Raw genomic sequence first — 11,436 nt, forward strand, 5'->3', positions numbered from 1 at the left:
CATGTATTTCAAAATAAATAACATGACGAACAAACTGGACCGTAAAACATTAAGTAATGTATGTATGTTGGGTCTTTCTTGTCTCACACACAGCGCGTAACCATCGCGTAAACATCCACGTGTAAAGAAATCCCATATTCCCCACCAATGCCTTCAAATTGTGGGGGATGTATCCACTTGGGGATATTTATGATTCAGTACCTTTTTTTGTATGGCAAAAGAATTTGCAAACCATTTAATGTGTTAAACATATCCTACAAGTTCTGCTATATAGGCCTACATAGCAACACTACAGTAGTTATTTCTGCTATAGAATGCATTGGCAAAATGGTAGGAATTGGAAGATTGTTTTTTTGCTTGTAATAATTACAAACTTCTGCCAATAGAACAAGTGACAACAACAAGTGAAAGTCTAAAAACAAGTTACTGGCAGTTACTGGCATGAATGGAACCTCACTATTCCTGTCCATCTAAATCTGAAGAAATGCCTGTCCATGATGGAAGGCCTCTGTCATTACTTGTCTGAACTCAGTATAAGTTTGCATATGCAGAACAGGCAGGCGGATCGTTTTAGTACATGCAGCAACTGTTGGGTAGCAAACTGTATGAGCACCATACTGGATGTGACAGGTGTGATTGAACTGCACATCGACTCTGAAGTCTCTCTTCTCTTCTGGCAAGATAGGAATGTGGCCCTGTCCTGTGAGCCACTGCATAAATGTACTCGGGGAGAGGGGATCTGGACCATCACCCACCTCTGGACTTTCAACTGTTCAGAGACAGAAACCAAACAATTGAATTGATTTATGGTTACGTAATAATAAAGTTATAATGGAAATGTCATGACATGTGCAATAGAGAGAAACGACAGTAAGTGCATAGAGTTTGCAAGAAGAAAACTATATTTACAATTACATTCGTCCAGCTCCTGTAAGAAGTCCTGCAGATGGTTCATAAGGCTCACTTCCAGCTGTTCTTTGTTGGACCCCTTCTCACTGAACTCAGGATGGCATGCCGCAAAAACAAAGTCAGCATCAGCCTGGTGCGAGAAAAAAACAACATTCCGAGTTCATCCAAATGAATAACATGCAACATTGATTTTAAATCAAGCAGCAATTATTTTATTTACAGTGGACCAAAAATGGCCCCTAAGGACCTGGAGCAGTAGTTAATGTGACACTATTGATTAAAATTGTCTTTAATGTTTTGTTGTTGAAATTATAAAATTTAGATTTTTCATCCCTGACCCACTTTTTTTCCTATTCAACACAGCCATGAATAATCATAAACTCAACACCAGAAACCCCAAAATGGACCAAAAATGGTCCAGGGACTGGAAAAGGGCTAGATAAACTGGGCCACTGGGATAATATACATCTCATTGATTCCCATCTATCAGGGATGCAGATATCAATAGGTACCAGAGGTACATTCAAATTCTGCAAATAGGCAAACCTGATTCCTTTACACAATTACATTTGAACAGTTAATGATGCATTTCTTTTCACAGAGTCCAAAGTTTAAGTAAAGGACTTGCAACCACTTTTACCTGTTAAAAGTGATACCAGTCCACCCCTACTAAAGCATTAACTCACCTTCAGCTCCAACCCAGGGACAAACAGTGGCTGGCAGATGTCTGGGTATTGGCTCATCAGATCTGCGAGACCATGAAGTTTTAGACCTTCACGTAGCTGGGAGAGGAGGGCCACTAGCCGAAGTATGGCATGAAGAACAACAGCACTGAAATATAGTGGAGAGTACCAAGTTAAAAGTGAAAAATCAAAACCTCAATTGTAACACATCCAAGTGTAAAGGCAAGAAATATACCGAACAATGTCTTCTCTCTTCTCAACATTAACAGGTCCTTGATAGCCACAGGAAGAAATGTCATCAACCAGTTCAGTCATCGTATCTTCTGTGGCTGACTCCACCTTAAAAATCCAGACAGACAGACAGACAGAGACACACACCACAGCTCATGTAACGGAGTTTTCGGTTAAAACGCTGACGTCATGCAAGAAAAAGAAGAACGGGAAGACAACAGTAGTGGCACAGGCACTCTCTCACCTCATTCACTTTATACATTGCTCAACCACCGCTGCGTTCTCCTCCACCATGTGGCTAATTAGTATTCACGCAACCAGTCTGTGTTTCTCCCTCTCGCTGCTCTGAACCCACGAGAGAGAAACAACGGCGGCGTAGTCCGGTCGCAACGTGCGTGTTGTTTAGTCGTCCGTGTTTTAAGCAGGATAATAATACTATACTATAATAATACTATAGTACTATACTATATATATAAATACTATATATATATATTACATCAGTCTGCACTTGTTGTCGGAGAAAAGTATGTTGTGTTCAAGGCCCCTCTTGGGTCAGCCCTACTCCTAACAGGTGCGTCGGAGCGTTGTGAGAGGAGGAGTGAGAGAAAGTTCCCACACACTCCTGAATTTGCAATACATTTTAATATTGTACATTTCAGTAAGTATGACCTTCTTCAGGTACAAATAAGGTCATACTGACCGAAACATTGTGCAAAATTAAAGTTTATTGCAAAGTGAGGAAAGTGTAATCACTTTGAGAAAGAGAAGGTTCCTACACCAGTGACCTCAGTACATCAGTAAAACCTCTTACCTTGGAGATAAGTGCTGTAGAGTGAGAATCACAGACATCTTCTTTTGAAAGGTGCTCTACCTGCACCTGCCCACTGCAGAGGTACTTGAAGCACCAAAGTTTGAGGCAGCAGGGTGGTGGTCCACCTTGTGCCAGACTAACAGCCCAAATTTCACCAGCACTCCTAAAAGAGACAGAATATATACAGTAGTAGTCGTAGTAATATAGTCCTGCCCTGAAGACTACGTCAATACTGTGTAGTAAAGATAACAAGCTATTTACTTACAAGCACTTAGCCAATAAAACATAAAAATCATTGCCACAATAACATGTAAACAATATCATGTTTGAGATTAGGGCTGGACGATAATTCAGTAACGATATATATCTATCGATAGACACTTGATCGATAGAAAAAACAGCTCGATAAAAACTTCAATCGAAAAATGCATGTAAACGCACGAGTTCCCTTCCTAGTTCCCTTCCTAGTATGATACAACATGTGTCATATATTTAGAACAGGAAGAGTGCATTAATACTTATTGATATGCTGAAGGAAAAAACACAAACTAAAAAGGTTAAGGACTAGCTTCACTGAACAGACCAAAGACATAATTTGTTGTCATCATGAAGTTATTGTGAGAAATACTGGCCTATGTCAATGGCCAAAAAAAGAAGAAAAGAAGAATCAACAGGAGAAACTTCATTTGTAGTTCTAAACATATTTAGGGTGTGTAACACTCACTTTTGTTGATTGCACTTTGCTTATTTGTTCAAGGATCAAGAGATTAATATTTATCAGATCGTACTGTGATGTCAGGTCACTTGATTTCCCTTTATTTTATATAACCATTGTAGCTGTATTGGTGCTCTTATAACGTGGTGGAACAAAGAGCTTGAATTCAATGTTTTTTTCTTGTGATCTTCCTTAAGCATTAATACCCCAAAAATATATTTAAAATAAAAAAAGTATCGATAAGTATCATTATCGATCAATATGATCATCTTTTTTTAAATAGATATACTCTTTTTTTATATCGTCCAGCCCTATTTGAGAACTGAGACATGTGTGTCCCACTGTATACATAATTTTATTATAGGCACATATGGCATACCTGAAGTTGTGTTGATCGAGATCCAAAACTGAGTATTTGGGACATTTTCCAGTCTGGTCACCCTCAAACAGCCTCCGTTCAATGCCTGCAACCATGTCTTAACACCAAGAATCACCCCATTTGTTTAAGTACTGTCACTTCTATTGCAATTTTTAAAACAGAATTTCAGTCATATTTTACCTGTGAGGAATTCCTTGCTGAGTGCCCCTGTGTCAATGCCTGCCTCTCCTATGAACTGGACCTTTAACTGGTTGGTAGGGGCTGACTTCTTTTGGCGCTTCCATTGAGCTAGGCCTCGCTCTACCACCTGGGATCTTGGCACCATGATGAGAAAATCTTTTTCTTTGTTAACAGCAGCAGAGATGGTTTTCAGGATATCATCAAGGCTGAAAGAGAAATGGATAACTGAAAGCATGTTTTGTGTGTGTGTGTGTGTGTGTGTGTGTGTGTGTGTGTGTGTGTGTGTGTGTGTGTGTGTGTGTGTGTGTGTATGTGTGTGATAGACTTGTTACTTCTGGTAACTGGATTCATTGACATTAGAGGTATTTTGAGTGCAAAAATAATGTATGCCTTCAAAAAGGTACAGTGTGACCGAAACGTCAGCCTTTTCATAAAACCACATGCAAAGAGTATTCAAGTGTGTGCAGTCTTGACTTTTCATCTAAATAAGAGGTACTTTGCCCCAAAAGTAAGAAAAAAAAGTCAGGTGATAATTAGGTGTTGAAGGAGACTATTGAAGCATACACACCTAGAGATGCTCTTGTTGTCATTTGAATTTGGAGGTGAAGGAAGGAACTTTGGAAGAACGAAGTCTTGATCGCTGCAATGACACAGTGAGTAGTGTTGAAAGCCAGTGACCATGACATATACCATAGTCAGTCCTTATGGTAACAGCTCAGTCAATTTCCAAGCATTAAATCCAACTGATCAATACATTACTTCAGTGGTGGAAGGACAGATGCTTGGAGGGAGATCTCAAACAAAGATACTACATTGGTGGAAGGTCAGATGCTTGGAGGGAGATCCCAAAGACACTACAATGATATATTTTTCTGAAATTGTGCTTAAAGTTTCCATTACCTCTCTCCGCAAATACTTGCATGAACCTCCAACTCGTTTGGAGGTAAAGTCCGGCCACAGATTGGGCACATGGTCTGAAAATGAAACCATTGAAATGTTTAACATGATAGGTGGACACAATTGTGGTGTTATTGTATGACAATACATAACAGAGATGTCAGGTTGATCTGACCAATAGCAAGACTGAGTAGTAGGCTACGGACCAATAGTAGACAGCATGTGTGACGTGGTTATGTTTTAGCTGAAGCTGAAGGCTAATAAACAGGTTGCACGTTTAGCTCACAGTTTTGTCTCACGCACTTTATTCAAGAAACGTAACAATAATACCTCAAGAATATACACAAACCATAACATACCTCTGTGTTAGAGGACAGGGTCACCACATCATCCTCCGTTGGCTGCCAAAATAAATTAAATGGGGGGGGGGGGGGGGGGGGTTTAAAAAGACAACAGTATTCAGATGGTCTGGCTCCACTGTGTGTGTGTGTGTGTGTGTGTCTGGGGCCATTGACCAAGGAGTTTAGAGAATTTTGTGTAGGAAAAAAGGTTGGGAACCACTGATCTAGAGTATGCACCTGTCAGTACATATGGACTGTAATTGTGTCCCTTGAATTTTGGCTAAACACCTTTTGGCTCACCTTACACAGTCTACAATTGATGCTAGTAAAGATATAAATTACTTCACCTTCTGTTTTGAGTTCACCGTCAGTCTGTCTTCCATATCTGGCTTGGGGTGACTGGAATCCAGGTCATCATCACTAATCTGGTAAAGGAGAGAGTAGGATGTTCTCAATTAATATTACTACTTCCAACAAGTGAGTAGAATGCATTAAGCAATATCACATGAGAGGGAGTGATGTTGTACTGAATATCAGCACTCCTGGACTGCCTCTTGTTCAATCAGATCGCTTGGTTGGTGCCGGTCGAAACTAACTGATGTATAATGTCCATTAACCATCTAGTAGCAAGCTTAATAATATGCGGCAGTCATTTTGTAAAATAAAGTAATTTCCCAACATAAAATGGGTCTATACATACCGTGAGTGCATTGGTATCTGAAGGCTCACATGTTTCAAGATGCAGCGCAAGAATTTGTAATGGGTAGCTGGTGTGACAGGATTGGCACATTGCTCTTGGCATATTGGAGAAGGACTTGGAATCGGGGGGCAGTGGTTGAGTGTCTAGCTCCTCCTGTAGTGGAGCAATGTACAGGACACCCTTTCCACTTGCACTTGCAGTCTTCAAGAGTGACCCTGTATATCCATGGTCCCCAGGAGACACCATATGTAGTTTTCTCGAACCCCATCCCCCTAACAAAAAATGTTATGCAATAGTTGAATTCTACTGAAATGTAACAATACCGATTACAATCAAATTTTTGTATTGACACAAATGATTATACAGTTATTGATCAAAATGATGTATTAGCCACTATGTTACCTACCTGCAGCTTTGTAAATCAACCAGCCCCCAGACACACTTTCCAATTTTGGATATAGATCTTTGAGTGTTGAAAATACCTTCGGGAGTAATAAAACATATCATTACATTGATAAAAGAAGAGCAGTGTTTGATAACTACAATAGGTTCAGAAAATATTCAGACCACTTCAGTTTTTTCACTTTTTGTTATGTTGCAGCCTTTTGCTAAAATCTTTTAAATTAGTTTTTAATCTCACCAATCTACACTACATTTCAATCTACACTTTTCACAAAAGGCTGCAACATAACAAGATGTGAAAAAATTGAGGGAGTCTGAATATTTTCTGAACCCATTGTATATTAACCAGATCAGATGACAAAACCAATTCTTGTCAATGTGGAACAGTGCCTCACCTCATCATGAGTGTAGTTCTCGGTCATCACTGTAGACCTGCGGCCCAAACCAGCTTGCAGATGGAAAATTTCTTCTTTTCCTTTGGGAGTGCGTTCAGTAAGCTTGGGTAAGAGATAAAATGACAGTGAAAGCTCTTTGGCCGGTGTGCAGTGGTTGGTAGGCCCTCGGAGGCACCGGCGCTTTCTCTTCATTCCGAAAAGGGCAGGAAAAGACCTGTGATGATGAGAATGTTTGTATTTGACTCTTGTACAGTTTTGTCTCACTAGCAGACACTTAATGTAAGGGACAATGAGTCACAGGCTGACAAAGAAACTAAATACTGCAAGAGACCTGGTCATTTCCGTGTGGACATTCGGCCGACCATCTCTCCCTCTCTCCTGGCCATCTCTCCCTCTCTCCTGGCCATCTCTCCCTCTCTCCTGGCCATCTCTCCCTCTCTCCTGGCCATCTCTCCCTCTCTCCTGACTCCCTCCCAGTCTGCTGGAATGATATCATTTTAAGAATACACATCACATCATTTAATGCTGAATAGTTAACATTTACATGAATGGGTACAATAATACTGGAGTAACATGTTTGAATGGTGAATCATGGTGAATGGTTAGACATGTTAATCTGGGTGTGTGCAATTAAACTATACACAACACCTGGGAGTCTCTGGGTCACTTAGATTTGTGATCAAGTGAAGAAGTTGTCTTGCTGAATTCAAGACCTGTCTTGTGTTTTCTCCCTGTCAAAAAATATAACAACGCCATCTTGTAAAAAACACAGGTGTTTGACAGCAAATGTACATTTAAATACAATCGCTTCACTGCACGCGGCCGGTCCATCACGTCCCTCACGCAAGGGCACGCTCCACGGGTCCTCCCTTCTGACACCAATGTAACGTTTCCAGGAACCGGAGGCAGAGACGTATCCAATGGTTTAGGCAACAAGTTTATTTATATCACTCTCTTCAGTGTAAGATGCTATCATGCAGCCATAGTAGTCTCGTAACATAACATCCGTACTAGTTTCCATAACAACACACAACAACAACTTCACTTCCCTTTCCCGGAAGTCCCTCCCCAGACTGGTGCGTTCCAGGCAACCCGTAACTCGTGTTTTTCCGACCTTCTGCCCATGAAAATGATGAGGAACGCGTAGTTTGACGGGGTTTGACCACGCGTTCCTCGTCACTTTCACACGCAGAAGGTTGGAAAAACACGAGTTACGGGTTGTATTGCCTGGAACGCCCCATAATATCCGGCTGGATCATAGCTGGCCGGCCGCTACACTATGCATGATGTTGCGCCCGAAAATCAAGAAAAACAGCACATACGCTGTGCCATGTTAACCAAATCTAACAGCAGCTCCATCCAGAACGTGCTGGTAATAGCACAGTACGGCTATGCTAACTATGCTCGCGCTGCTAACTGACGTTGCGCCCGAAAACAGCACATACGCTGTGCCATGTTAACCAAATCTAACAGCTACAGTTATACAATCTCTTACTCTACATAAGCAAAGACACTAGTAAATATGTGGTTTTATTATATTACCGTGCTTGAAAGTCCCGCACCGCCATCCTCCATGATGACGTTGCACAGTACGTCTATGCTCGCGATGCTATGAAGCGATGAACAGTTCGTAAATCGATTGCTCTTCCTCCGGCTAGGACCCGGATGGTGGTAGTTTAGTTTTGAATCTGAATTTCACAGTTTTGAATCTGAATTTCACAGTTTGAATCTGAATTACAGTTTTGAATCTGAATTACAGTTTTGAATCTGAATAACAAGTTTTGAATCTGAATAACAAGTTTTGAATCTGAATAACAAGTTTTGAATCTGAATTACAAGTTTTGAATTTGAATTACACTAATAATTCAAATTCAAACTGTGCAATTCAAATTCAAACTGTGCAATTCAAATTCAAACTGTGCAATTCAAATTCAAACTGTGCAATTCAAATTCAAACTGTGCTATTCAAATTCAAACTGTGCAATTCAAATTCAGATACAAATAATACAAATTCAATTTCTAGTGGCACAGATTTCAGCCCATAAACATGCATCATCTTTATCCGCCATAGTAAGATCCTGATACAAACGGAATTCCTCTTTCCATTTTCTCCAGGCGAGTGATAAATTGCTGTCATCAAAGTCTATCCTCCCTGGAGGCTAGGGATACTTTGGGATTAGGGATGATGACTGACCCTAGACTGACTGTATGTTGCTTTCTGCATGGCCTCTGTTGGGATAATGGCTATTTTTCAGCTTAGCTGCTAACATTAGTTGCACTTGCAACCTGGATCTGAACAATTCTTTGAATATTTTACCAGACAAGGTTCAAGTTTGTGCCGCTGTCACCATGTTTCAATATGTTTATTCTGGTAATCATGACAAACAAAGCCTTTATAATTCTTTATTGAGTCTAGTAAAACAATAACTATTACTAGATGACTAAATTAGCCTAAATTATCCTGTCTAAATTAGCCTAGCCCTAGATAGCTTGCTTTAGCCTAGTTATTCATGCCATTCTTGTGAATTAGAGGATGCTTATGTTTGCTTTTTAGGTGTTAAAACATCACCCCAAACCAGGAGGATTATGAACCCTTCTAACCTGAATGCCAGTGACGAGTCGTTCTCCCACCAAAACAAGATATGGGTTCAGTGTGAGTCTCCCAGCTGCCTGAAGTGGAGGCTGGTACCCGAGGTGAAGTTGGACCTGGATAAGCCCTGGTTCTGCCACATGAACCCAAACCCACTCCTCAGCCTCTGCAGCATCCCCCAGGACCCCGACCCCCAAGACTCACAACTGAGGGCCCAGAGGCTGGAGGTGGTGTGCTCCCTTCTTCCAGCTGGGAGCCTGGTTCTGGTCAGAGCAAACAAATGGCCATGGTATGGAGTTCAGAGACTGCAGTGTGTGGGTTGGAGAGAAACATGCCACATCACTGCCTACTGCCCATGCGGCTAATGTAGTTAATATATCATAATGACATATTAAGCCATTTAGAGACCATTTTTAACCAACTTACAGTGAACACATATACATTGTTGAACTTCATCTGAGGAGTTTACCTCCCATTCCATGTATTGTAAGCGTAAACCCGCAGAACTCTTGCTGTCCACCAGGTGGCCAGCCATCCTGAGCCCTGACCCTGACGAGGGGGGATATGTGAGGCAGAACAGCGAAGGCCATGTGGAGGGGTATCATGTTGAGTTCCTGGGGAAACCCCACACAAGATTCTGGGCTTCGGCTAACACCGTAGTGCCCTACCACAACTTATCCTCTATAGTAGGTTTTCTTATAATCTTTGTCATCCATTTTTCCCTTTCTGTCTCCATCCGTGCTTTGAAATTATGAGACATGTAGCTACAGTATATAGTTAGCGTTATGTCTTTTGAGAATTTGTGTCAATTATTCTTCTCCTCGACTCTCCTCCCCTGTCTTCTCCTCTCCTGCGTTCTCCTCCTCTCCTCCACTGCAGCCCAAAAGCCTGAGAGGAGCATCGAGGAGGTCGTATGATGTGGCTGTGAAGGAGGCTGTGAAGATCAGGGAGATGGGCTGTGTGGACAGACTACAGATGTGCCACTTCAAACCAAAGGATGGTGCGTGCAGCTAGGGATGGGTACCAAAATTCGATTCCAAGTAGGAACCGAATAAAAAATGTTCGGTACCGGGTACCCATAAAAATAATTTAATTTCGGTTCTGCATATCGGTTCCTAGCCGCGCTAAACAAAGGCCAATCAGGATGAGATTATATATTTTCAAAGACGTACATGGCTATCTGCCAGGACCTGTCTAACGTACGTGATTACGTCACGCATTCACGCTGCACTGCTCACACCATCCATGGCTCACATACAACGCAGCGTGTTTACATCTGAGCGAACCGGCATGCTGTGAAATATGGACCGTGGCAAACGCTCTAAAGTGTGGCTTTATATGGAGTCAAAATGAGGCCAGAAAGCATTGTAAACGTAAGTGAAGTATTGTAAACAAAAACATATGAATTGTAAACGTAAGTGAAGTATTGTAAACATAAGTGAAGTATTGTAAACGTAAGTGAAGTATTGTAAACAAAAAATATATAAATTATTACTTAATTATTTAAAAAAAAAAAAAAATTTGCATTTACAATACTTTTTTGCGTTTACAAAACCTTTTCTGCATTTACAAAACTTTTCTGCCTTTACAATACTTTTTCTGCGTTTACAAAACATTTCTTGCGCTGCAAAACATTCTGGCCTCTCTTTGACGTGGGGGCGGGGTTAGATGAGTGGCGTGTCCAGAGAGGAAGAGGCGGAGTTTCGGGATGCCCACCGCCATATATAAATCAAAACCATAGAAGTCCAAAAAACGTTGGGCATCCCGAAACCCCGCCTCTTCCTCTCTGGACACGCCACTCATCTAACCCCGCCCCCACGTCAAAGAGAGGCCAGAATGTTTTGCAGCGCAAGAAAGTTTTGTAAACGCAGAAAAAGTATTGTAAAGGCAGAAAAGTGTTGTAAACGCAGAAAACGTTTTGTAAACGCAAAAAAGTATCGTAAATGCAATTTTTATTTTATTTTTTAATAATTAAGTGATTATTTATATATTTTTTGTTTACAATACTTCACTTACGTTTACAATACTTCACTTACATTTACAATTCATATTTTTTTGTTTACAATACCTCACTTACGTTTACAATACTTCACTTACGTTTACAATGCTTTCTGGCCTCATTTTGACTCCATAGCTTTACTATAAAAGAGAAACCGGTGAAATGGTAAAGTGCAATACATGTGGAAAGTTAGTTAGCGCTAAG

General features: G+C 40.9%; 1 protein-coding gene across 5 annotated transcripts; it reads right to left on the minus strand.

The window, feature by feature from the left end:
• Window positions 1–5: 5 nt before the first annotated feature.
• Window positions 6–8,324, minus strand: LOC311328313 (uncharacterized protein). 5 transcript variants are annotated; one of them, XM_084462301.1, is made up of 17 exons: window positions 8,186–8,324; window positions 7,292–7,374; window positions 6,975–7,124; window positions 6,644–6,857; window positions 6,253–6,328; window positions 5,847–6,118; window positions 5,494–5,571; window positions 5,165–5,206; window positions 4,809–4,882; window positions 4,477–4,548; window positions 3,909–4,114; window positions 3,729–3,825; window positions 2,635–2,797; window positions 1,828–1,931; window positions 1,596–1,740; window positions 916–1,039; window positions 6–769 (listed from the first exon to the last, which is right to left on the minus strand). In XM_084462301.1, exons 1-17 carry the CDS (start codon window positions 8,216–8,218, stop codon window positions 471–473), a joined length of 2,232 nt encoding a protein of 743 aa, XP_084318427.1. In that variant the 5' UTR covers window positions 8,219–8,324; the 3' UTR covers window positions 6–470. The 5 variants fall into 5 exon arrangements, with proteins under 5 accessions (XP_084318427.1, XP_084318426.1, XP_084318425.1 ...); XM_084462300.1 differs by having other exon boundaries at window positions 7–769; window positions 910–1,039; window positions 6,975–7,121; XM_084462299.1 differs by having other exon boundaries at window positions 7–769; window positions 910–1,039.
• Window positions 8,325–11,436: the final 3,112 nt, after the last annotated feature.

This window comes from Borostomias antarcticus (genome assembly GCF_949987555.1).
Source record: "Borostomias antarcticus genome assembly, contig: scaffold_65, whole genome shotgun sequence".
Classification (NCBI taxonomy): Eukaryota; Metazoa; Chordata; class Actinopteri; order Stomiiformes; family Stomiidae; genus Borostomias; species Borostomias antarcticus.

Bases quoted from the DNA above. Each gene is read 5' to 3' on its own strand.
- LOC311328313 (XM_084462299.1), bottom strand. From the start codon at position 8,218: ATGGAGGATGGCGGTGCGGGACTTTCAAGCACG. The intron at 6,329-6,643 runs GTGAGGCACTGT...TTACTCCCGAAG, and splicing joins AGAACTACACTCATGATGAG to GTATTTTCAACACTCAAAGA. The intron at 4,883-5,164 runs GTATGTTATGGT...TTTCATTTTCAG, and splicing joins CCCTGTCCTCTAACACAGAG to ACCATGTGCCCAATCTGTGG.